The sequence below is a fragment of the Abramis brama genome, assembly GCF_963993115.1.
Source record: "Abramis brama genome assembly, chromosome: 1".
Lineage (NCBI taxonomy): Eukaryota > Metazoa > Chordata > Actinopteri > Cypriniformes > Leuciscidae > Abramis > Abramis brama.
This window is the reverse complement of record NC_139963.1, coordinates 34,904,678-34,930,976: the sequence shown is the minus strand read 5'-3', so window position 1 is coordinate 34,930,976 and position 26,299 is coordinate 34,904,678. Positions and strand designations below refer to the sequence as shown.

Genomic DNA, 26,299 nt, shown 5'->3' with positions numbered 1-26,299 from the left:
GGACTTGAAATGATTTTATTAAATATAATGTGTACTCTTTATTGGCAATTTAATGGCTTTTTATGCATTTAAAAAAAAATCACAAAAGAGCATTTTATAGTCTAAACTCAAAGTCAGATGTATGTTCCAGAGATGTATTATAGCCCTTCTTAAGACATTAAACTGAATTCATATGTCTCTTACTCTTCTGTAGTAGACAGACAGGCTACTACACAGACACCATGTTGCAGCTTTATAAATAGAATTTATTCATTGTAACTAAGGATTCCAGAGGGTTGTATGATACATAGCTAGAGATGAGAAGCAGGCATGCACATACACAATTGTGTGTAATAGTCACATTTCTAAGTGTGCGAGTGAAAGACACTGGGCGACCATTTAGCCACCAGTAAACAGAGAATTAAAATCACAGTACTTCCAGAGTTTTGTGCTTTCTCAAAGAAAACAAACAAACAAACAAACAAACAAAAACAGACAATTGACAAAGAAAAGAAAAAAAACTCAATGCCAACTCTCATGCTTTCTACTAGTAATCTATACCTCCAACTAGTTCTCACACTGCAAAACATCATATTCTTTGCCTAATTTTCCAGTTAAATTATCTAAAAATCATTGAAAATTAAATTTGAGTTAAACATAAATTTACTTGGGAATCAGCAATGCATGAGATGTTAAGACCCTAAGACTTGTTTACAGAGAATGTAGCTTTAATACAGGTGTATTTTTTCCCTGTATTTTTTATGCATTTGGCAAACTCTTTTATCTAAAGTGACTTGCATTGGATTCAGGTTTTTTTATATATCAGTTTTTATAAATCACTTGCTTACCCTGGGAATTGAACCCATGACCTTTGCATTGCACTGACAATTCTTTACACCTATTTTAAGTATAAAGAAAACAAAAACAAGTAAAAAAAAAAATCTACCAGTGAAGACAATATATACTTACATTCAAGATATAATATAACAATAATAATAATATAAGGTATCGTTTGAAGTCAGTAAGATTTTTAAATGTTTTTTAAAAGAAGCATCTTATGTTTACAGAGGCTGCAATTATTTGATCAAAAATACAGTAAAACAGTAATATTTTGAAATATTATTACAATTTAAAATAACTGTTTTCTATTTAGATGTATTTTAAAATGTGAATTATTCCTTTGATGGTATGAATTTTCAGCATCGTTACTCCAATCTTCAGTGTCACATGATCCTTCAGAAATCATCATATGTTCATCAATCATTCTAATATGCTGATTTGATGCTCAAGAAACATTTCTTCAGAAAGTTAAAAAGCCTTTATTTTAAATGGAAAACTTTTGTGACATTAATGTCTTTACTGTCACTTTTGATCAATTTAATTTATCCTTGGTGAATAAGTTTTAATTTCTCTTAATGACTCCAAACTTTTGAATGGTAGTTTATATACAGTATAAAAAAGGTTATTTAAGTCATGTTTACTTAAGTAATTTAAGTAAATTGATCTCATTTTAAGTTTTTTTTATTATATTTGTTTAAATTCATTTTGTTTCCACGATCTTTAGATATTTTAACTTTTAAAACATGTTTTGTTTTTATGGATTTTTAGATAATTTACCGTTAAAGAAGTCAAGAAATACTAATTAAAAATACATTAATACAATTTTTTTTTTTTTTGCAGGTCAAGCCAATGCAACAATTCATTCACTGTGCAGTCAGAAAGTTCACATTACCGTTACTCTACAAGAGTCCTTATTCAGTTCAGAACAAAACATTAATTTTGCCCTAATCTGGAAGTAGTTGTGCTCATCGTAAATAAACCCTAAAAACTGCTCTTAGATCAGTACAAAGTTCTAAAAGCACTTCCAGGTCAGCGATCTGCATTCATCCTCCTTAATTTGGCAGGCAGGTTGTCCTCCATTCGGCCACCAGGCGTGTGTGGAGGAGCGTGCTGGTGTGTGGGGACGACCACTGGGGTGGGAGGCAGACTCCTCTGGTGGAGGTCTCCAGTGGACAAGGCCATGGGCTGGAAACCCACCTTGAGGGCTTTGAGGTGGAATCGTGCCTCTCCGTCGACCTGCCCAGGACTAGAGCTGAGCCGTTGTAGTTTAAGAGGAAGGTCCCCGGTACTCGAAGCCTTTTCGGGGTGCTGCGAGCTCAAGCGTAGCGCCTTCCTCTGCAGATCTTCTCTGCCAGACGAACTCATTTTCTGGAGTTTACTGGGCAGCTTGCAAGAAGCGCTTCCGGGATGCGCCCTTTCCTCACCTGTTTCCAGGCAGTCCATGGAAAACACTCTCTCGCGGTGAGGCGTGAGCAGGGGAGAGGGGAGCGAGGATTTCTCCTCGTATTCTTTCACGCTGTAGGGTGGCGTGGGCACCTCAAAGGTGCTGTGAAACTGGGAGTAGTCCACACGAAAGAAGCCCTCTTCCAGAGACATGACGGGCAGGAAGCGGTGACCCCACAACACCTCATCTTCCGTGTACGAGGTACGAGCCTGACATGTCATACCTGTGAGAGACGGCGTATAATAAACAAGCATTACAATAGAGAAGAAAGGTTTACGGTTGAAACGTATTTCAGATAAGGTGGCTTTCATTGTCAGGTTGGCCTGGCCATGAGAATGATTTATACTGTCCTATTCCTTTGTCTTCCTAGAATGTGATTTAAAGACTCTCAGTACATAATGTGCGTGAGAAGGCAGAGTTTTAAGACTCCTGCAACCATAATTCAGCCAGAGGGCCCTTCAGTGAGTCATAAACACAGCCCAGCCATAGCTTTACACAGCCGCGCTCTTTCGCTTACAAACCCGGCCAGCAAGACTGAAAACCCTGCTTATCTGCTCCTCGATAAAATCAATACAGCAATCACTAAACAATTGGTGTTCCTTAAGAATGCATTGTTGTTGTTTTTCTGCAGGGTAATTCTGTCATTATTTTCATGGGGATAAACCAATAAATCAAAGGAGAGATGAAAAATTTATTCTGTTATGCTGAAGTAGCATTTGTGTCTTTTCAAACAGAATGTTTAAAAAGGTATATGCTTCTATTATGAAATAGGTCCAGTCCTCAAATTTTATTTAGTGAGACTTAGGGATGTCCAGATCCGATCACGTGATTGAGGAATTCAATTCGAATTCAATTCGAAAATAAAAAACAGTTTGACATATTTTTTCTCGCATCTGTGAATTTTTTTTAAATCATTTGCTCTGAGATGAAGCAAATATATTTGTGCGAGAATTTATCGCACTATAAAAGCTAACCTTGCGGGAATGGTTTAAATTATGCGCAACCCCCGCATTCACGCACCGAAAATTCAAGCCCTGCAAAGGTGAAGAATTGATGTTATTTATTACATAAATGATTGTTCAAGCTACCTCACAGAAGTGCTCTGTTTGTAAGAGTTGTTGAATGTTAAAATAAGGTGAATTAAATAAAAAAATAAGGAACATCCTGGATCTGTTTTTTTGCTCTTCTTTATTCTTTTTTATCGAAGTATCGGATCAGGACTCGGTATCGGTAGATACTCAAAATCAAATGACTCGGACTCGAGGGCAAAAAAACCTGATCGGGACATCCCTAGTGAGACTGTCAGTCTGTGTAGTGGTGGGGATATTTCAGTGTCTCTTTTTCTGCTGGTGACATTGCCAGTAGTTGAAACAATTTGCTCACTGAAACAGTAACCGAATCAAGTATTGCAATTAAGTACACTGTAATCCCAAATAAGTTGGCAAAACTCAAAGAAAATTTGGGTAATGAGTTACATGAAATTTTGTAAGTAAACAAATTCAAAATGTAAGTAAATTTTAGCATTTATTCTCCCTTTCGAGTGTCATGGCAAAGCATGCTGGGAAATATAAATCCCAGCCAAGTTTCAGTTCAATTTAAGTTTGCCTAAATTAAAAGAATCAAGTTCATAAAACCCAAAACAATGAAACAATTTGGATTAATTAAAATGTGTCCGTTTTGTGAACTCATAAGAAAAAGAAAGTTATAAATACTCATAAAAGTTAATTTGATGGAACTAATTTGTTTAATTTAAGTTGACCCTACTCAAACCATGCTCAAACCATGCTGGTTCCATGCTGGTGGAATGCTCTCCCCACCCTCATCCGGAATGCAGAATCCCTGACAACATTCAAAAGACAACTGAAAACCCATCTCTTCCGTGAGCACTTAACCCCTTAATTAAAATAAAAAACACTTTCCCTTTAAAACCTCGCTTATCGGGCTTATGCTACTCTGAATAATGCCTGAACTTTGTATTTTGAGCACTTCTTGCGTTGTTTTTGCCTCCTCATGATGACTCGCTTAATTTAGTCCTAATTTGTAAGTCGCTTTGGATAGGTTCTGCTAAATGTAAATGTAAATGTAAACCACTTAATTATTTTGAGCATTAGGGTTTAAACTTTACAGTGTAATGCATTGTTCAGGCATTCACTCAAGTGAATTGTTCAAAACACAGATTTGTGCATGAATGAAACAAGTGATTATGAATGAGTAATTGAATCATTCATTTAATTGATTCATTCAAAAATATTGATTCATTAATCATTTACTCAATGATTTGTTCAAAACACTGATTTATTCATGAACGAAACAAGTGATTATGGGTGAGACATTGAATCATTAGGTGTGTTGGACTTAAAGTGGCGCTGCGCAGAGCTGTGTATGACATCAAAGTACTGTGAGAGCCATTAGAGAGCAGACGGCTCCGTGGTACTTTGATGTCATACTATCAGTCGAACACTCAATCTTCACTCAAACGTTTTGTGCAAAAACGTTGAATCGTTCTTGAATGAAACACCAGTCCTGCGTGTTGCAGCATAATGGCTAATTCTGCTGTGGCTTCATTGATACTATTTCCATTAAACTGCACTTGAGAGTATTACAGATAACTGAAAGCATCAAATTAGTCAAATATATAATAAACAAATATGCATGGGCAGGGGATCTGTATGTAACTTCATCAGTGAAAGGTGTTCCAAGTCTGCAGAGCTCCTGTGTGGGTCTGGCTCATGATTAAATAATTATCATTAAAGATAGCCTACTAATTAGCAGCACCTAATATAAAACATGAACGAGCCTCAAAAATGAAGGATGAAAATGCCAACAACTCGCTTTCTGTGAGCGTTTCTGCTGGTGACATTAATCACACTGAGAATTCTGTATTTTGCTGCCGGAGTGGTCGTGCTGAGTAGGAGCAGTGGGGTGTCCTGGCTTCAGCTAAAGGCTTAATTGATGGATCAATGCTGGAAGAAGTTTTGCCAATCAATGGCTTCACTGTGCTGAAAGCAGCTTTTTAAGCTCTTATTTAAAGCAAGACAAATTTCACAGTCTTCACAGTAAGACTCTTGATTGCGCAATACTCTGTCGGCATACATAATTAGGGTCTGTCTTACGTCTTTAGTCTGATCTATGGCATTGATTAAAGAAAGCCTATTTCACACTTGCATTAAATCTATTTAACCAAATTGCACATCTATTTCATTCTTTGCTATTTCTTGTTAGGGTATACAAAGAGAAGATGCAGATTAAAGTGAGTCATTTTGATTATGTGAGGTGCAAAAGTTCATGCAAAGCCCTTAATATGCCGTAAAAGGAATACAGAGCCGTAGCTTTGTCTTGTAACATCGAGTTTGTAAAATGATTAACTTGACATTTCTGTCTGTGTCCAGGGCTTCAGTGGATCAATAAGCACTTATGAGTACATGATAGACCTCAGCTCCCCAACAGAAGGGTGGTTAAATCACCACATGACTGTTTGCCCCGTTACTGGCCTGACAAGAAATTAATTACTGAATTAAAAGAGTAAGTGAATTAATAGATGGTTTAACAGGAGTCTTCCTCTGGTGTGCACTGATATGCTTAATAAGTTTTGTGTTTATCACTGCTGTAACATCTGCATAATGAGCATTGCTGACACACTGTAATGTAATATCGTCCCTCGCTTTGTCTCCATCTCATATCGTCTCTCTGATAGAGCGAGAGTTCAAACTGAAAGGCCCCCTGCATGGTGTTTCCATTTTATCAAATGTAATTTACAATAAAACAACTAGAATTCAATTTCCGCTTTCTTCTGAAGAGTTAGAAGGTGTGAAAGAAGTCACAAAAAGAATTCAAAAAGAATTTTCTGATAAAAATGTCAGTGCTTTCCAGGGAGTTACTATGCGGTTGCTAAGGTATTCCTTATTCCTAGGTATTCCTTAAAGGTATTAAGGTATAAGGTACAGAAATAAATGGAAAAACAACAATAAAATTGACAAAATCACAAATGACTAAAACTTGTGAAAATTTGAAAATAAAAATATAAAAAATATAGTTCAACATGAATAAATCCTAAAATAGTGTGTAAATGATACAAAAATAAGGTCGCTTACTGGCTCAAGCCTCTAATCTGGTCCATATTAAGTCACTCCTTCAATTTAAATCTATTGTATTTTTAAATTAATCCTAAAAAAATCCTATTATTTGGAAATGCAATTAATAGCATGAATCATCCCAATGATTTGAGGTGTCACTCTTGCTATATGTCAAAGTTTAAATATGAGTAAAAGTATTAGCGATGTTTAGAAAACACCACTAAAAATGAAATGAGAAAAATAACTGCTGTCATCTTCCTACTCCTCTCACATCCTCAAAAGAAAATCCCATTCTGCATTTCTCAGTTACTTTACTTCCTCGCACTCTGCTTGCATAAAAGACACCAGGAACCAACTGAACTCGAGCGAGGTCTGAAGCTCATACCTCAAACTGACAAGCATGTGAAAAAACAACAAAAAAAAACGCATTATTCACAAGGCACAGTTAACAGCACTGCTAAAGCACAGACCTGAATGAATGCAATCAGAAAGACACCTTATTAAACCCACTCGACACCCCAACTGACCTGACTGTATATTATGTCCATTCAGATGGAAAACCAGGACTGAGGGATGTGAGGAAGAATAGAGAGAGGTAATCAAGTTTAGCAGGTAAGTGTGGGAAAAGTGATATGTTCACTGCAATTTGATAAATGAAGATGAATGATGATAAATGAACACTGCAAAAAAAATCCTTTTCTTAATTAGTAATTGTGTCATGTTTTCCAGTAAACATCAAAACATCATTAAAACAAAATAAATTTACTTGAGGAGCAAATTTGCATAAGACAATACTTCTTTTCAGAGAATTAATCTTAAGAAAATTAAACTTGCATTGGCATAAAAATTTGGGGTCACTACGATTTTTTTTGCTTTTGTTCAGAAAGAACATAAAGTGATCAAAAGTGGCAGTAACAATATTTATAATGTTACAAAACATTTATATTTCAAATAAATGTAGTTCTTTTGAACTTTCTATTCATCAAAGAATCCTGAAAATAAAAATGTATCATGGTTTCCAAAAAAAAAAAATTAAGCAGCACAATTGTTTTCATTATTTTTACATGAAAACAAGAAAAAAATTACTGTGCAAAATGGCCAAGGGGATGCAAGCAAAGTTGCATTGTAAATTAACTTTTGTGACATCACATTCTTAAGCCAAATGATGTTCCTAAAAGAATGGAGAGTTGAGTGAAGAATGCGACTGACCCGTTGTCTCTACAATGCCTTCCAAGATGACGACAATCTCAAACTGCTCGTTCATGAGCGAGCGCTGGGACAGGTCGAAGAAAGGGCTCTTGGGATTGATCTCGTGGCAAATGGTGAGGGGAGAGACTAGGAAGAGTTGGTCAGCACCTGTTCCAAAGCCCACGTCCAGTTCACACTGATCCAACGGCAGGAACTCGCCCTCCGGGGTCTGACGAGACTGGTGAGAGACATTATCATCATTATGGTCAAACTTCAATTTAAGATTATGCCCTTCAATATTTGAGACAAATTACAGCAGGAACAGTCAATCTAAAAAACAAAAAATCAAGGATGGTAAGAAATGGAGGTGGAAATGGAAAAAGCAAATTGAAAGAAGAATGTCAGCATGTGTATTTACAATTTTTATGCTGTATAAACTGAATCGTAATCAAACCCAAAATAACAGAATATATATTGAAATTGAGGGACAAATTCATGCTGTTTAGAGTGTAAGGAAAATATTCCTCACTAGGCAAGTGGAGAGAGAGTGAAGAGTGAATGGGGGATTTTGATAAGCATGAATGCTCAGAACAGTGAAATAAAACGCAGACAGAGCAAAGGAGGAGGCTGGGGTGAGATAAGAAAATGCCTACAAAGCATTGCGTCATTTCAACCATGATTTAAGAAGATAAAGAGAGTATTTTCAGAGAGCGAGTGAAGTTTAAGACCTACTGATTTACAGGGCGATGTCAAACTAAAAAAGAGAAGGAAACTCCAATGAGAAGGATATGTTTTTCTGTACAGGCTAGTGAGGGCTTTGTGTGAAAAGGCAGAGGATGGAGCCACACACACAAACTCTCTTATGAATAATGTTGCTGTAAATACAAAGTGGAAGAAATCACTCTTACATTCAGTTAGTTGGCAGATGTCCTCTCACTTCCAAGTCTCCATATCATCCTCTCTCATTACAGTGGCCTTACTGGAGCTGTTTAGGCTAAGAGTGTCTCTAAAGGGCCCTACAGCTGTGGAACAGCCTCATGGGATGTAAACCAACAACCCTCTATAAATAGGCCCATTACTTAAAACACTGCAGCTCAGAGGGGCATTAAAAAGCTTCCACATGGAATCATATTCCACATGTAAACCACACAAAACTGTCTAGGCATTTCCAATCTCTAAATACAGCCAAAAGTGCATTAGACCTACAGAGGTGATTGGATAATAACTTTGTCAACGTCATTTTCTCCTTCCTTCCTTCCTTCCTTCCTTCCTGTAGGTTAAAATGTTTTAAAATTATTTTTTATTTAATTTCAGGCATATACTTCTAGATTACTGAATAGAATAGGACTTAATACAATAGAGTTGACTATGACACATCTCTTTCATTGTAGTACATGCAATGTATGTCTATGCAGTTTTAATGTTGTCTATGCAATGCATGTAGATACATGTTAATTTTTTTTAACATCATGGTATCTACATGGTGACAAAAAAACTCCCATTTACCAATTTATTATTCTGTCCTCCCAACGATGCTGTAATCTTGTGAACCATTTGTATTTAATGATGATGATGATAATAATAATAAAAATAATGTCATGCTGTGGCTGTCTTTAAAGGGGACCTATTATGCCCCTTTTCACAAGATGTAAAATAAGTCTCTGATGTCCCCAGAGTGTGTATGTGAAGTTTTAGCTCAAAATACCCAACAGAATTTTATTTACAGCACGTTTAAATCATCAATTTTGGGGTCTGTGAAAAACGCACTGTTTTAGTGCTTCTCCTTTAATGCTAATGAGCTGCTGGTTCACGTCACAGGGGGCGGAGCCTAAGCAGGCGTGATCAGAGCCAGAACAGGGAAGATGATAATAATAAAACAGACAGTCACAGTAATGGTGTTCATTTCGACCGTAAAAATGCCTACAGAGTCAGAGAATATATGTTGGAACAGGTATAGTTTAGTTTAATTACGATTATAACCTATTTGGCATTGCTTGTATACACTATTAATGCAAGCCTGCTGTAGGACTCTGTCTAGTCTCGCGTAGCCAGACCTTCAGCCTGACGGCTGAAGGTCTGGAATTCATAGCAGCTTTCTTTGGCCAAGGCCCGCCCATAAGGCCGTTTGACCGACATGTCAAACAACCAATTACAGTTCGTTTCGTTCAGTGTCACGTTTCGTTGCGTGGAAATGTCCCCACAACAACAGATCGGCGTGCAACCATAGACTGCAACAAGTCAGTCAGCATAGAAAATCAAAGAAGGAGAAGAAAACAAGCAGTAAGTCATTGATCTGTTTGTGCACGTATAACAACAATTGCGTCTGCATTACCACATCTGATCAAAACACCGAGTAAATCAGTAGGAAACGCAATTACACGTCTGCGCTTTGTTTCCAGGCGGACCGAAAATAAACGCGACACTCGCACCCCCCGGAAATCCGATAAAATTCAACCAATCAGATGACGACTTCGACATTCCTGAAGTGTTTCCAGTTAAGTGTACCATATGCATCAGACGTTTAGCCAACGTTCCGTGGGCGTGACGTCTGAGGCTGAGACTAGACTCTGTCTGACGATCTGAATTGTCTGAATGATGACACAAAATATACTGATGAGTTTAATAAAGTTTACTGTATGTCACACAAAAGATGAAGCATCAGTTTTTCTTCAGAAAATCACTGTTAGAGCTGAGTAAACAGTATACGAAGTGCATAAGTAACTTACATAAATTTCTGTAGAGTTGAGGGAGCATTTTCTTTGAAAACAAAATGAATCCACCTCGTCTTCAGTGGCTGGCAGATTTCAAGAGTAAATAGAGAGAGCTATGTGAATGAATACATCCAGCTACAACACCTTCAACGCTTGGGAGATGCTTCGCTGCAGCAATGGCTGATGTGTAAACTCGCAGTGAACTCGATCAGGGCGGGTCTAAGTTATAACAGCAGTGTCAGTCAACACTCGTGGGCGGGGCCTGTGGCTGTAGTGATGTCACTAAAGCCACATTCTGAAAACGGGTCGTTTGGAGAGACTGCTTATGATTTATGGGGATTTAAAAAAAGGAGTGAGTGGATTTTTATCACTGTAGGGTGGTTGTGTACACACACTGTGAACACACATTTATGTCCAAACACCATACAAAAGTGAATTTTGCATAATAGGTCCCCTTTAATCAATAAATCCACAATGGAAAAACTGGGGATCTGGAGGAGGACGTTACGAGCATGTAAAAGGCAGGAACTAAGAGCCGTTGGCGTGGGAGATACCAAGGCGGAGATGATGGTGGAAGGAGCCAGGAGCAGGAGTAGCCAGGCGGGGACCCAGAGAGCAGCCAGGACAAAGGCCCACGGTGGAGTCGAGGAAGGGAGGAGCCATGGTGGAGATTTGTTTGATAACACCAGGCGGATGACTGATGGAGACGAGGCCAGTGGACCCCTATGCAGAGGCGTAGAGCCAGCGAGATTGAGTGACACTGATGGTCCTGGAGGCCGAGGCGGAGCCACAGAAAAGAGCGTCCGAGGTGGAGCCAGGGTGCCAGAGGACTGAGGTGGAGCCAGAGGGAAGGCGGGGCCAGATGATGCTGAAATGGGTGGAGAGACACAGCGCAGCGGTTGGATCTGAAGTCTGTGGCACAGGCAGAGCAATGTCTGACCAAGGAGGAGCCAGAGGGAGCCTGGTGATACCACAAGGACGATGGTCGATGGTGGAGCCAAGTGAGGAGCCAAGGCAGAGCAGTTAGGTCAACAGACCGAGGTGAAGTGACTGAATCAGCGGCTGGAGGCAGAGCGTAGGGATCCTCTTTACTCGGTGGAGCTGGAGACTGGAAGGCCCGAGGTAAATCCACACCGTAGAGAGGAGTCAGAGGAGGAGCAGAGGGGCTGAAGGGAACCAGCAGAGGCGGGGCTGGGGAACTGGCTGTTTTTGGATGAAGAGGCGGGAAAGGGAGGCTGGGCGGTGACTCTGGAGACAGAGGAGGCTTCGAGCTGGGTGGAACCAGCAGGGATGGGAGAATCAGGGAAATTACCTCCTCCAATTCCTCTAAATAATTTCCAGAGGCCAGGTACAGCTCATCCACACAGGCTGGGCTCTGGGTCTAGAGAGGGGCTGGTGACGTCTTCCTCAGCAGAGCAGATGGTGCATGGGGACACGCAGTTCACCAGCACCCAATCCACAAATTGGCAAAATTCCCCCGAGGACCCACACCTGGTGTGCTTTCATTTCTGCATCAAGGCTGGTATGATGAAAATGAATGAAGCACGCCAGATGTAAAAATCTGACATTACACAATTACACATACAAATCATCTTTGTGTACAAATTTGTATTCAGCTGAACAGATGAAGAGAGGTGAATATTTATTTATAAAGCATGTGATGAATATATTGAGTTGCTAGGTGAGTTTGAACTCTTGTTGAAGGGAAGGCTGGCTGGACAGGGCCTATCACTCCTACATCCAGTGCACCCAAGCAGAAAAATTTAATAGTGCTCATACAGACAGAGTATGACATTTCTCTATCTCTCTCTTACCCCATTATTCTCTCCATCTCACTCTTATTGCTCTTTCTCTCCTTGTCTTGTACTTTCTCTTGCAAACACATTCTTGGCCAGGCTAAAAAATCAGAGACAGTGAGGGAAATTTCACCATAAGACGACACACATAGATCAAACTCTGAAAATATGTCTGGTTTTCATGGCATCTTAGCATAGGTTTCATAGGTGTCTTTGTCACAGTGATGGCATAATGAAAAAAAAAACAAATGAAAAAAACACCAGCCTTGGATCAGATTTTATTGGATTGTCAGTTGACTTGATTAAAGCTTTAATGTGGGATTGATCCAGTAACCGGTATGGCAGGGTGATCCATTGACTGGGTGGATTGATTACAGCATGAACAATTAACACATCAACAATTAGCAAAACTGCATATTGAGTGTTAACTGTTATTTAATTTTTCAAGGGTGAATTTGCTCTTTATTTTTTGACCAGATAGAATTTTGATGATGATGTAAAACTTTAACCTCTTACACACACACAATAATTTCTAGACATACAGTAGATACTCTTGTGCACACATTTCCGCCTCAGAAAAAGAGGAGAAAATAAACATACTTTTGAACCCCCCCCCCCCCCACGCACACACACACACACACACACACACACACACACACACACACACACAGATACACAACCTTCACCCACACAGAGGTTCTGGTGCAGCAGCACTAAGTGTCTTCTCTACTCTTTATCAACCCACAAGGAGCACTTCCACAGTGAAGTCTCATCACACCAACTACCCATATCCAGTGTATCCCAGCTCTCTCTCTCTCTCTCTCTCACCCCCCCCCCCCCCCCCCCCCCCCCCCCCCCACACACACACACACACCCCTGCCAAACATCGATGTGCCTACTACTTTTTATTTAGCAGCAGTCCTGTCTTCTATCTCATGGTTGTGTTTCATCCAGTTGCCTGGACTGGTTTTGGGGAGTAAACAGCTCCCCCCAAAAGAATTTGCAATGCTAACACATTTAGTAGGCTAGTGTGTCTGTGTCATACAGGTTTGGAACAACTTGGGTAAGTAATGAAACATTTTTTGGTTGAACCCTTTTGAATGTTCGATTTAGTATTTATTTTGTCACCTTTAAGTTAACCATCATTGTTTTGTGTTAGATAAGTATTGCTGATTTGTAAACAATGATATTTATTTAAAAAAAGACATCTCTACCGTAAATGTCTTGTAGTTAACTAGGCCTACTTTTCGCAAATAATACCTTTCGATATACTTTGTGGTTTTATTATTTTTTATTAGCTTTAGTGTAAGTTTTCCTAACAATGCCTAAACCGGCGTACTTCTGCCATCATACGTAGTGTCATCTTTGCTATTTTGGGCACTAGAAGATAGATATTAAGCTCACCTCACAATGTATTTTGAACAGAGTAGAGTCATTTTCATGACAATGAGAAACACAAATATATAAGAAATGTAGTATTGAGATAAGTTTAGAAAGAGTCAACCACATCACCTCCCTTTCAAACCTGTCACCATACCTTTGACGGTCGAGGACTTCGCCCAACAGTTCTCGGCCACCCAGAAGCAGATTGAGGCCATAAAACATGTTCTGCCCCGGCTCAGAATCCTCAGTCTGCTCACCACCAAGGGCGCCCTCCTGCGGCTCCCGCCCCTCCCGCCCGGCCCCAGCAGCAGCCTTCACCTGGGCCACGCTGTGGAGGTGGCTGCAGGAAGGCACTCCAGCCCGTACCAGGCCTGCAGCCTGCCGAATGCCAGGCAAAACGGCACTCCTGATAGGGGCAGCTCAGAGATGGGCTGCAGTTCTTCCCAGGAGATTGTAGCAGGTCCACTCCTTCCCCCTGGAGGGCCGGGGGAGAATCTTTTGTTCTCACCTTGCTGCTGGCCTCACAGCCGGCAGCACCTTAATATGGTTAAAGGAAGAACTGACACCCTCATCTCTGAGCCCCCAGAAGCCGTGGATGGCAGTGTGCGACGCTCCGCCTCGCCACTCTCGTCCCCCTCTGTCACCAGACCCCTGTCAGAGCAGGCCCCCGTGGAATGCTCGTCCTTCCCTGGCCTCCTCTGTCAGGACGCAGCATATGACCGCGCCCCCACACCGGAACGCTCCGCCTTACTAATCTGGGCCGGTCATTCCGCCTCGCTGCCCCATCGTGGGTACGTCTGTGGTTCGCATGACCCCGCTGGTTCAGTTTTTGGGAGCCTGGCTAGATCTTCCCAATCTGTCCCGCTGGCTCGCGAGAACCATCAGGCTTGGCTACGCGATTCAGTTCCCGCTTCAGGGGAGTCCGCTATACCATGGTGGGTGGTAATGCCCCTGTCATACGTGCGGAGGTCGCAACCCTACTGGCGAAGGGTGCGATCGAAACCATCCCTCCAGCCAAAATGAAGTCCGGCTCCTACAGCCCTTACTTCATTGTACCCAAGAAAACCGGTGGGTTACGAACAATCCTTGACCTGTGCGCCTTGAACCGAACCCTTCACAGGCTTCCATTCAAGATGTTGACAGCCAAACGCATTTTCGAATGTGTTTTGGTCCACTGGATTGGTTTACAGCGATCGGCAAACACGCATCCCTATAGACTGAACTTGTAATACGCATGTGCACGCCATCAGCGTTCTCACAGGTTCGCATTTTTTAAAGTTTGCGTAGAGAGAACTTAAGAGTTTTCTGTTAAAACGGTGTCGTGTAAGCGGCCCCTAAGTTAATAACTAATGATCGTTGCGACGGAAATGAATCAATCAAAACTAAATTTAGCTGGACAATAACTTTATTCTAGAGCTGCTATAAAGCCAAAACAATCTCTGTTACTTTTAATTTTCTATTATCACTGTAAAGCCGCTTTGGAACAATCTACATTGTTAAAAGCGCTATATAAATGAAGATGACTTGACTTGACTTGACCTGAAGGACGTGTACTTTCATGTCTCCATTCTTCTTCGACACAGACCGTTTCTACGGTTTGCTTTCGAGGTGCAGACATACCAGTACACGTTTCTCCCATTCGGGTTAACCCTGTCCCCTCGCGTCTTCACAAAAGTTGTCGAGGCAGCCCTTGTGCCACTCCAGCAACACGGGGTTCGTATCCTGAACTATCTCGACGACTGGCTGATCCTAGCTCACTCTCAAGACCAGGTTTGCGAACACAGGGATCTGGTGCTCCGGCACCTCGCCCGTTTGGGCCTTCGGGTCAACTGGGAAAAGAGCAAACTCTCCCCTGTGCAGAGGATCTCTTTTCTCGGTATGGAAATCGACTCGGTCGCCATGTGCACGCAGCTTACAAATCGACGGCAATAATGTGGTTCCACTGAAGTTATTTCTGAGCCTCCTGGGGCCACTCTGCTCGGACTGCTTCATATGAGACCGCTTCAACACTGGCTTCGCGATCGAGTCCCGAGATGGGCATGGTAACAAGGCACGCTCAGAGTACCAGTTACCGTGGACAAACCTCTCCTTTCTACGGGCCTGAGTGCCCTTAGAACGAGTTTCCAGGCATGTTGTTGTCTCAATAGATGCCTCCACCACTGGCTGGGGTGCCATGTGCAATGGACATGCTGAACCCTTCACAGGCTTCCATTCAAGGACAGGTCCCCTGGACAGGACCCCAGCGCCTTTGGCATGTCAATTTCCTCAAGTTGCTGGCAGTACGCTTGGCTCTGCACTGCTTCTGGGCGTTGCTCAAGGATCAACACGTACTAGTCCGTTCAGACAACACGGCGACAGTAGTGTACATCAATCGATAGGGTGGTCTACGTTCCCGCCGTATGTCGCAACTCGCCTGCCATATCCTCCTATGGAGTCAGAAGCATCTGAGGTCGTTTCGAGCCATTCACATCCTGGGAGAGCTGAACCGTGCAGCCGATGAGCTCTCACGGTTTCAGCCACTTCCTAGGGAATGGAGACTCCATGCCCAGACGGTTCAGCTGATTTGGGAATAGTTCGGCGACGCACAGGTAGATCTGTTTGCCTCCCTAGACTCTTCCCACTGCCGCCTGTTTTATTCCCTGACCGAGGGGACCCTCAGCACGGATGCACTAGTGCACAGCTGGCCGCGGGGCCTTCGCAAGTATGCGTTTCCCCCAGTGAGCCTCCTGTGCAAGATCAGGGAGGACGAGGAGCAGGTCCTTTTGGTTGCGCCTCATTGTCCCAACCAGACTTGGTTCTCCGAACTGGTGCTCCTCGCGACAGCCCATCCCTAGCCAATTCCTCTGAGGAAGGACCTCCTTTCTCAGAGACAGGGCACCCTCTGGCACCCACGTCCCGATCTATGGATCCTCAATGTGTATGGGTCCTGGACGGGACGTGGCAGGTTTAAGTACCCTACCACCTCTACCCTACCACTACCCTACTTCCGCTAGGGCCCTGTCTAGAGACACGCCTATGCATTGAAGTGGAACCTCTTCATCACCTGGTGTTCTTCTCGCCAAGAAGACCCCAGAAAATGCCTGATCAGGTCCGTGCTCTCCTTCCTCCAAGAAGGGTTGGAATGAAGGCTGTCTCCTTCCACCCTGAAGGTTTACGTGGCTGCCATCTCTGCGCACCATGACCTTGTGGAGTCAAAAACGGTGGAACAGCATGATCTGGTCATCAGGTTCCTGAGGGGGCAAGGAGACTGAATCCTCCTCGCTCTCCTCTTATACCCTCTTGGTACCTCGCAGTCTTATCAGCCCTGCAGAGACCTCCCTTTGAGCCATTGTGATCAGTCGAGCTTAAGTTCCTCTCAATGAAGACAGCGCTCCTGGTCGCTTTGGCCTCCATCAAGAGGGTAGGGGACCTGCAGGCATTTTCGGTTGACAAAGCGACCCCACCCTGGATACGTGCCCAAGGTTCCCACCACTCCTTTCAGGGATCAGGTGGTGAACCTGCAAGTGCTACCCTTGGAGGAGGCAGACCCAGCCTTGGCACTGCTCCGTCCAGTACGCGCCCTCCGTGCTTACATAGACAGAACGCAGTGTTTCAGGACCTCAGACCAGCTCTTTGTCTGTTATGGTGGGAAGCTGAAGGAAAAAGCACTTTCCAAACAAAGGTTGTCTCACTTGATAGTGGACGCCATTGTCTTGGCTTACCAGACGCAAAGTTGACCATGCCCCCTAGGGGTGAAGGCACACTCCACCAGGATTGTGGCTTCCTCCTGGGCTCTAGCGCATGGCAATTCGCTAACAGACATCTGTAGAGCTGTAGGCTGGGTGACACCCAACACTTTCGCGAGATTCTATAATCTCTGCGTTGAGCCAGTGTCCTCTCATGTACTCGCTTCCACTAGCCGGTAACAGGACCTGCTCAGTGTCATCGCTTGCAGTGCCATTCCCCGGACTGGATACGTGCGCTGTTTCCCCCGTTGGGCGACCCCCACATGTGCATTTTCACGATAAGCCTCCTCCGAGCACATGTTTTCCCTCGGCAAGTTCCCTCTTGCCATCTTGAGGTTGAAACTTTCCACCCTGTCGGCTGGACACCTCTGAGTTTTCCATATGTATCCCGCTGTCTTGTCATTTGTGTATTCTAAGTCCTCCCCTCAGGTAGGTGCTGTGTTACATATTCCACCTGGGATATGCCACCCAGTGTACCTTGGCATTCCTGCGTTAAGCCTAGCCCTTCGTCCGTGCTAGTCTCACGACAGGGAGCTCAGTCTTGCGCAGGGCACTGGAAGACAGCCGCTGTGGCATGATTGAATTGGGACCCCCATTTCGTCATTCACTGATGTAACTCGTAGTGACTGAACGAAAGGGAACGTCTCGGTTACGAATGTAACCCTCGTTCCCTGAGGAGGGAACGGAGACGTTACGTCCCTCTGCCACAACCTCAGTCTTGGCTCCTCAGCGGAAAACAAGATGCGAGATGCCGGCGTCCTCATTTTATGCCCACGTGGTCGGGCGGAGTTGCGCCGTGTAGGTTCTGCAGACCCATGGCATTTCCATTGCCATTGGCTCGTTTTCTAGAACTCGAAGGTGATAGGTATCTAAGCAAAACCCCCATTTCATCATTCACTGACGTAATGTCTCCGTTCCCTCCTCAGGGAACAAGGGTTACATACGTAACCGAGACGTTTTCCAGCTGGTCATTTCAACACAAACATTCTGTTGCTTTCTTCTGCTTTTTAAATCCACTCTAGGCAATGGTATTCTCCTGTCTCTTTAAGTTAAGCTTGAAAAGACAGATTACTGAGTTCAAGGAGATGAGCAGATCTTACACATACATAAACTTTCCTGCACATTTCAGGAAAACGCAGCTAAATACAGACATTCATTCAAAATCACAGTGGGCAGTGGTGATAACCTTAAACTGCTTAATATGAGAAAGTTACTTAATTTGAATAAGATGTGAAGTGATGAGATGTTTGCATGGGTCTGATAAGTTGTAATGTTTATATAAATGCTGACTGATGTCAAACTAAAGGCTGTACTCATCTTAATTCAGTATCCATTGACTTTTAAGGCACAGAGCTAGACAGCAAAAGCAATCTTGAAAACAGCACCTTCATGATTAAAGTGAAAAAGCTGTTATTCAAATAGCCATTTGAATGTGTCTGTGTGCACAAACGTTCATCTGTGTGTGTTTATGTGTGCCTTGTAGACTAAAGAGCTGCCAGATCAATCATGTCATTCTTCTTCATATCCCACAGGAAAGAAGAGGAGAAATAGAAGGAGAGTCTCTTAAAGAAGAGGGAAAACGTGGATTGAATCCTCTTTCCACTGCAGCAGGTACCAGCAGCCATCTGTTTGACTCAGTCATGTGCATGGGTGAATAAAAGCTGGGATTTCACTGCTTTGCCTTCCACTGACTCATAGTGGCTTTGACAGCAGAGCTGTGGGGCTGTGCATGTGAATACTCACATGTAAATAGATGGCTTTCACACTGTTAATAAGGAGCCACTGTAACCCAAATTTAATTTAAACTGGTATAAACCTTTTGAGCTATGACCAGTGTAATCAGAATAAAATAGCATTCAACAGAATAACACATCTATTCTATTCTACCCAGTCAGATTCTATTATATTCTATGCATGCAACTCTACTATATTCTATGCAATGTTTCTCTTTCTATCTATCATATTTCTGAATATTCTATAGGCCTAGAGTAGAATATAACATTACATATAACATAGCATTATATATAATATAGCATTATATATTTAATTTAATTCGATAATTTAATTAAATTTAAAATTATTCTAATATGACTTGCTCATTAGATTGATTATATTCTTTGCCAGACTTCTGTACTCAATTTCAGACCAGAATCAATAGAATCAATTCAGAGTTAACAGAACTGAATCATTACTGTGTAATTCAAATAAAAAACATGTGGCTCCTGCATTCATTTTTTTCCATTTTTTTTTCTTTCTCTCTCTCTCCCTCTCTCTATCCTTTGTGGAATTACACAATTAAATGCACATACATTATATAGACAGTGTAATGTGCACCCCTGAGTATCTTATACTGCTGAAGGCCATACGCATATAACGTGTGTGTATAACAAACTCATCCATCTGTATCACTGCTAGGTCACATGCCCCCAACGCCTGTCAGTGACAAGACAAATAACACGTTGTCCACCTCACATTTAATGCATCACCGCCAGCCCTGTAACACACATGCATGCTCAACACACCGAATAATACATATTCATACATAGGTATAAATAACTCCCAGCATGCCTGTGCCCCACTATGAACATACTGTATACTCATGTGGTTTGAGGTTATGTACATGAATGGCATAAGTCATTCAAAACCTTTTTATTCATGTCAAGCACAAACACACAAACTCATTTAAAATAGACCTATGCACTCACAAAATATATCAACATTTCACCTAACAAAGACCTTTACACAATACACACCCACGCAGTCAACCTTCTGTACAAGCTGACTCCTCAGTCAAAGCCTGTCTTCTGTAATCGAATTATCTGCAATTAACTCATTCATCACAGTGCACATGTGATTGTCTGCACAACAGCAAATATCTGTTTGTTTCTGCTGTAAGACACGCTAAATGAGTTCAAACAAATCCAGCTGAAATGCAGTGGGAGCGTGTTTCTCCTCAGCTTTTATGAGGTTACTTGTACAATTAGCAGTTTGTTATCACGTCTAAACTCTATTGTGTGTGTGTGTGTGTGTTCTGACAAGAATGTTCAGCTGTAAAATGTAAACGGGTTTTCTCTCTGGGTAATCACATCACCTTATAAATTTCATTTATGTGAGAATGAATCTGTGCTAATTATTTATGCAATATTCCGTTTATCGCCTTTCAAATATAAAGAATTATTGGTTCTCAGTATTGGCCAAAATGTTCATATCGGTGCATCCTATAGCGCCAATATCCGCAGAGGTGGAAAAGGAGGCAATACCTTAAAACAATAATGTGTAAAACTACTGAAAATGGATAGACAAATTACAAAACTATCCACACTTGAAACTAACCACTTCAAGTTTGAATCAACATAATGAGCTGGATATGATGGTTATTAAACTGTTTTTTGCTCAGCTCAGTTAAATTAAGGGGGCACAACTAAACAACAGTAAGAAGTAACAAATAAGAGCCACACATAATGCTATTATTTACTATTTTTAAGATTTTTACTCTATTATAGTATTATTACTTCTAGAGCTATATAAACAATAACAAAAACCTATATGATGATGATGAATTTCTTTGATATGACTTAAATCAGATATTCCCCAATTTTTTTTTGTCAGCCGAACATTTGCATGTATTTCTGATGATTTTCGTCATGAACCCGAAACCCTGCCTTAGATAAATAGTATGTTAATATATCTATTTAAAAAATATTGCCATTCTACAAGCTTCATGGAAACCTGGAAACTGTAAAAATCTAACTTTTTGTGGTACCCTCAAGTGTGCTCCTATTCTATTCTATTCTATTCTTTTCTATTAATTCATACTCCTCCTCTCATCTCCCGCTCATGTTTATCATTGAGTTTTCCTCATTTCTTCCATGTTGCATTAGAATGCTCTTGTGTAGAAACACAAGGCTAACCTCAATTTCTCTGTCTCCACTTTTCCTTGTTTTTTTTCTTTTTTGTCCCTTATTATAACGATTTTTTTCCTTTCATCTCTCTGCTCTTTTCATCTGTTCTTTTTTCCTCTTCTCTCTGTACTCTGTTTATTAATTCACAAACAATAGAGACAGTGACTCAGGATGAGAGGAAGGTTGATAGATATATTTAATTTGTTTGGAACTGAAGATACAATAAGCAGATGGGGGGAAAATCATAGTGAAAATCATAATCATCATGTAAATGTTTGTGTTTAATCATAAAATGTGAGTGTGCCTCTTTAAGTGTGCATCTCACAGATGAAATTACAAATGCATGATCAATATTATCAAAGCACACACGGCAGGATGAGGCATGATCTGACAAAAGGTGACTGGGAATGACTGAGACTGTGCGTCTATGTATGCGTATGTGTGTGGGCGACTGAGTCTAAATGGACAGGATATGCTGGCTTTAACAAAAAATTGGCGAGAGAGAGAGAGAGAGAGAGAGAGAGAGAGATGTGATAAAAAAGCACAGAGCAATGCCACCTAGGTACTCTTAAGTGTCAAAGGCTATGTTTCGACTGCAGGCAAATCTGATTTTTTTTGCAAATCAGATCTTTTCAGGCAGACTGTCCACACTATTAATTGCAAGTGATCAGATAAGATTTGTGTGTCCAGACATAACCAACCTATCTGCATGGTTTGCTTTTGTAACGGTGTAGGTTTACCTACATTTGACAAGGCTTTCAAAACGGATGCCGTTAATAAATGCCATGTAGAATCGCGGTGCTGAATTCCTCAGTCGCACAATAAAAACTCAGCGACGGAGGAGACTGGTATTGCGATGTTCGGTGCTGTAGTCATGGCAGAAATCTTTGGACATACCGTCTGCCTCTACAAAAACGTTTATTTTTATTTTATATATTGAACATACTGTATATTTTAATAATTTGCTGTGTCTGTGTTGTGTGGGTTATTTTAAATAAGCCACATATTGCTTCTATAACATAAAATACGGATGAGAACAGAGTTAAGGTTATGAGAGAGAGAGGGGCGAAGAGAAATTTCTTCTTTCCAATTTTTGTTCACATTTCATCACTCTCTTTCTCTTTATTGAGTCAGTTTTCTGGCTCTTCATTTTGCCTTCTTATACTTCCAATAAACCCAATTCTCTTTCCCTCTCTATTTTGTTTGTGTTCCCTGATGCCTTCTCTCAACCTTATACTATCTGGCAAACCTTTCACTATCTCCCACTTACTTTACCTTCTTTGTTTATCCTCTGTTCTTCCTCCTCTTTTTCTCTCATCGAGAGAAAAACTTCATGCAGCATAGCTTAAACTGACAGTCTGCCTCATTAAGTCAGACGCCATTGACCAAAGACTCTTAATCATTCACAGCATTTGCTTGGCACTAGATAATTAGTGTGAGCTCTGTGAAATTTTTTTTGGAGAGGGCCAGAGAGGTCATCCATCCATATCTTTGAAGAATAATCACCTGCTTTAACTCTGTAATTGTTCTGAGAGCTGAGATCAGTTATCCTATTATTATACTGGATAGATTCAGATTATCTCACTATTTCAAGGCATATGAGCCATAAAAGTTCCATTCTACCTCTCTGTTCACCTTTTCAGCGGCCTTTTACTGACAATCATCAATTACAGGGAAAAAATCCTGATGGTGTTGTCCATGTGTCAACTTTCCATGCCTTATTTATTTAATTTTAAGCCTGTTCCATTGACCGAGCTTATGTGGATCAGCAGACAGACAGACACACTCACACAGTAGCTTCAAAACGTAGTGTATGAGCGCAAACTATGTTTCTACTAGAGCTGTTATGTAAGCTTGTTCTTCCAAAAAAAGCTTCCATTGACAAGAACGATTCCTCTCCCCCTCAGAATATATTTTGTACAACTCCAGCATTGCACTCTCATGCACATCTGTAATTATTCTGCTGCATTTTCTAAGGCTCTGGAAGTTAGCGCTTGAGGCCACAAGCCACAAAAAAAAAAGAAAATCCTCCTTCACAAGTGTGCAAATGCAGATTTTCCGGCATCTCTCTGGCTGTGACCTCAGCTCTCGCAGGAGTCTTAGAGAGGCTTATGAGCTCAAAATCAAGAGACATTTTCTGTACTTTTTGCATTTGGAAACAAACCCTCTAAAACCGACAGAACCGTGCGCTGTCGTGGAACAGCCTTCCAATTACAGAGCAGGTCGGTTTAAATGTCACCGGTTACAGAGTGACAGATGTTGGGCGCAGTTAGTCGTATGTAAAACTCTTTTATCCGAGCCTTTTGTCACTGGAGTCTCATGTCATTCAGCTGTAACGATGGCTGTCCGTGTCGAGATTTCAGTAATAAAATGTCATGCCTTTTCATGTATCACTGGTAATCAGTTGTGAAGGGGGTACCTGTGCGCCTCGAATTTCCAGCTACACTGCTATCCCGCTAAATCGCATTTCACAGGTTCCTTGATTGTCACTTATTCTCAACAAGCTTTGCTCGCCATGCTTTCTCTGATAGAGGAGAGCGAATTATGAACCAACTCAATGAACTATGCCTTACAGCAAGCCAGGGATTCAGAAACTTTTTGTCAGTCTAACCTGTGGCATAAAAAATGTATTCCTTTTAGTTCATATTTTATTCATTTAACATGTTGGCAAATAAACATAAAATATGTCATCTTTCTGTTTGATTTCATTTTAAAATGATTTATTTACATTTTTATGATTTAAGTAATAGCTTTTCATCAACTCTCAAACCCTCTGCAGTTCCCTTACTAGCCCCTAGGGGTTCTAAACCCCAGTTTGGGAAACCCTGTCTCACAGAATTGATCCAGAGCCATGAGGCATTTTAAAGTGTAGATCCTTAATGCTATTAATATTTGTACTGCCATACAACTGCATCAAAAACGAATGACAATAGGAGAGAAATATATCATGCCACTTTTTTAAAACTTGCTAAACTTTCTGTGAGGAACAGACAAGTTATTTCTACTGATTTCAGCAATGCAAAATATGATTAAAATTAAAATATTCGTAAACGGCCTCTTCCTTTCCTGGTAAAAAAAAAAAAAAAAAAGGAAAAGGAAATAACTCCCTGACATTTCTGCAATTCAATGTTTTACACAATATTTAGAACATTTTTAACTTGAATGAATGAATGAATGGATGAATAAATGAATACATTTCAACTAGTAAACCACTTTCTTTTTACAGTTCAACGCTGTCACACCACTTAGCTATTTCTCAATGACAAATTGTGCTATAGTGAAGCACAACTAATGCTCATAAATTTCTAACAGTCAAAAATAATTCCACCTATATTACACAACAATTTGCTTAATATGACTATAGGTGTTACAATCCTAGTCATAGATAGCCTACCAAAACACCTAAGTGGGCTGGCATCAGTGGAAATCAAACTATCTTAAATAGATAAAAGTTAATATGATACAACACTGCTAAATAGCTAGTAAACTAACTGTCCCATAATAACCCATTTATGCACATATAATGACTCCAACAACAACATTAAATCGGCAACTTAGTGTTAGATTAATAACGAGTTGTTCCATTATTACAGATTGGCACATAAAGAACCTGCAAATGAATTAATGAATGAATGAATGGAACTGAAATAATTGTTTTCAAACAGCTTGCTGATTTAAATATAAAATTAGCAAAACCTCTTAGGCTACTCATGCGATTTTTTTGAACCACACAGTGTAAAAATTACAATAAATCAGTAAAATAAACTGTTAATTGGTTAACTGTAACTGTAAGGCATATAACACACGATTTTACTGTAAAATATTGTTTAAAAGGTTTTAAGTAAAAAAGTATAAATCACCTTATAATTTAATTTAATTCATAGAAGTCTCCATTTGTTGTGAGTAATGTTGGAGTGTTTTGTTGCATTTTATGCCATTTAGTTGATTGTATAATTATAATATAGCCTACAATATTTGTGTATACAATCACCGTAATGATTGCTACCTTTTATGAAAAAGTTCTGTCAAGTCAGCTGTTTATAAATGTAGGCCTACTATTTTTACACTCATATGGCTGAGGTTAAATAAAACGAGCGTCTAATAAAAATGAGAGATGATGACACAAGTCTAAAATTATTTCCTTAAAAAAAAGTTTATTTTGCTCTTGATGCTTATTGCGTAGCCTAATAGTAAACGAATTCTAAGAGTTGCGCTGTAAGAGTGCAGTGTGTGTTTTCACCTTTATGAGTTTACACCTGATTTGCGCGGACACCATATGGCTGTTCCTCAGATTTCCCACGCGGAACATTAAGCAGAGTTTTCCGTCTCGCTGTGAGATCACCGAGTCCTGACTGAACATGAGCGTCTCCGCGCGCTTCTTGGGCTGAGACATCTTTATGAACATACAGCCGATGAGAAACGCGTCTACTATCGAACCCAGCAGAGACTGGAACAGGAACAGGATGATGCCCTCGGGGCACTTCTCGGTTATATAGCGGTAACCGTAGCCAATGGTCGCCTCGGTCTCAATAAAAAAGAGGAACGCTGACGGGAAGTTGTAAACATTGGCGACGCACGGAGTGTACGAAGCGTCACGGCCATGATTTATGTCCCCTCTTATATAGGCGATGATCCACCACATCGAGGCCATGACCAGCCAGGCGATGGTGTAGGTGAGGATGAAAATGAGAAGGTTCCAGCGCCACTTCAAGTCCACCAGCGTGGTGAACAGGTCGGATAAATAGCGACTGGTCTCTCCGCCGAGGTTCCCGTGCTGGACGTTGCAGCGTCCGTTCTTCTCCACGAAGCGCTGGCGCTTCTTCTTCACCGGCGCGATGGGGAAAGTCGCGGCTCTGTTCGTGTTCACCACCTGGTAGTCCTCTCCAAATTTACGCCTTAGCGCTGCCATAACTTCAGCACGTTTGTTTCATTAAACCGGTGGGAAGGGGTTCATAAGTTTAAAAAAAAACACAAAAAGGAAACTTACTTTCTCTGTAGCATGGCTTTGGTGCCTTTTTCACTTTCAAAAGTAGCTGACGAGGTCGCCAGGCAGGGCAATGTCTCTCTGCCAAGTTTTATTCCCCCTCCTTAATCTAATCTGAACTGTAAAATGTAGTCAGGAAAGCTGAAGGTGCATCCCTGCTATAATGTCAGTTTACTGTAGCATCATTGCACTAGTCTCTCTTCTGGTCGGGTTTCTCTGGATGTCCATGTGAAAAGCACGGGCTGTGTTCTCTGTGCACTTTCAGCTCTTCTGC

At 41.2% G+C, this 26,299-nt stretch overlaps 1 protein-coding gene across 2 annotated transcripts; it reads right to left on the bottom strand.

Moving 5' to 3' along the window:
* kcnj19a (potassium inwardly rectifying channel subfamily J member 19a) lies at positions 1 to 26,299 on the bottom strand. 2 transcript variants are annotated; one of them, XM_084138799.1, is made up of 4 exons: positions 26,029 to 26,297; positions 25,282 to 25,952; positions 7,546 to 7,762; positions 1 to 2,486 (listed from the first exon to the last, which is right to left on the bottom strand). In XM_084138799.1, exons 2-4 carry the CDS (start codon positions 25,948 to 25,950, stop codon positions 1,849 to 1,851), a joined length of 1,524 nt encoding a protein of 507 aa, XP_083994925.1. In that variant the 5' UTR covers positions 25,951 to 25,952; positions 26,029 to 26,297; the 3' UTR covers positions 1 to 1,848. The 2 variants fall into 2 exon arrangements, with proteins under 2 accessions (XP_083994925.1, XP_083994926.1); XM_084138800.1 differs by lacking the exon at positions 7,546 to 7,762 and having other exon boundaries at positions 227 to 2,486; positions 25,282 to 26,299.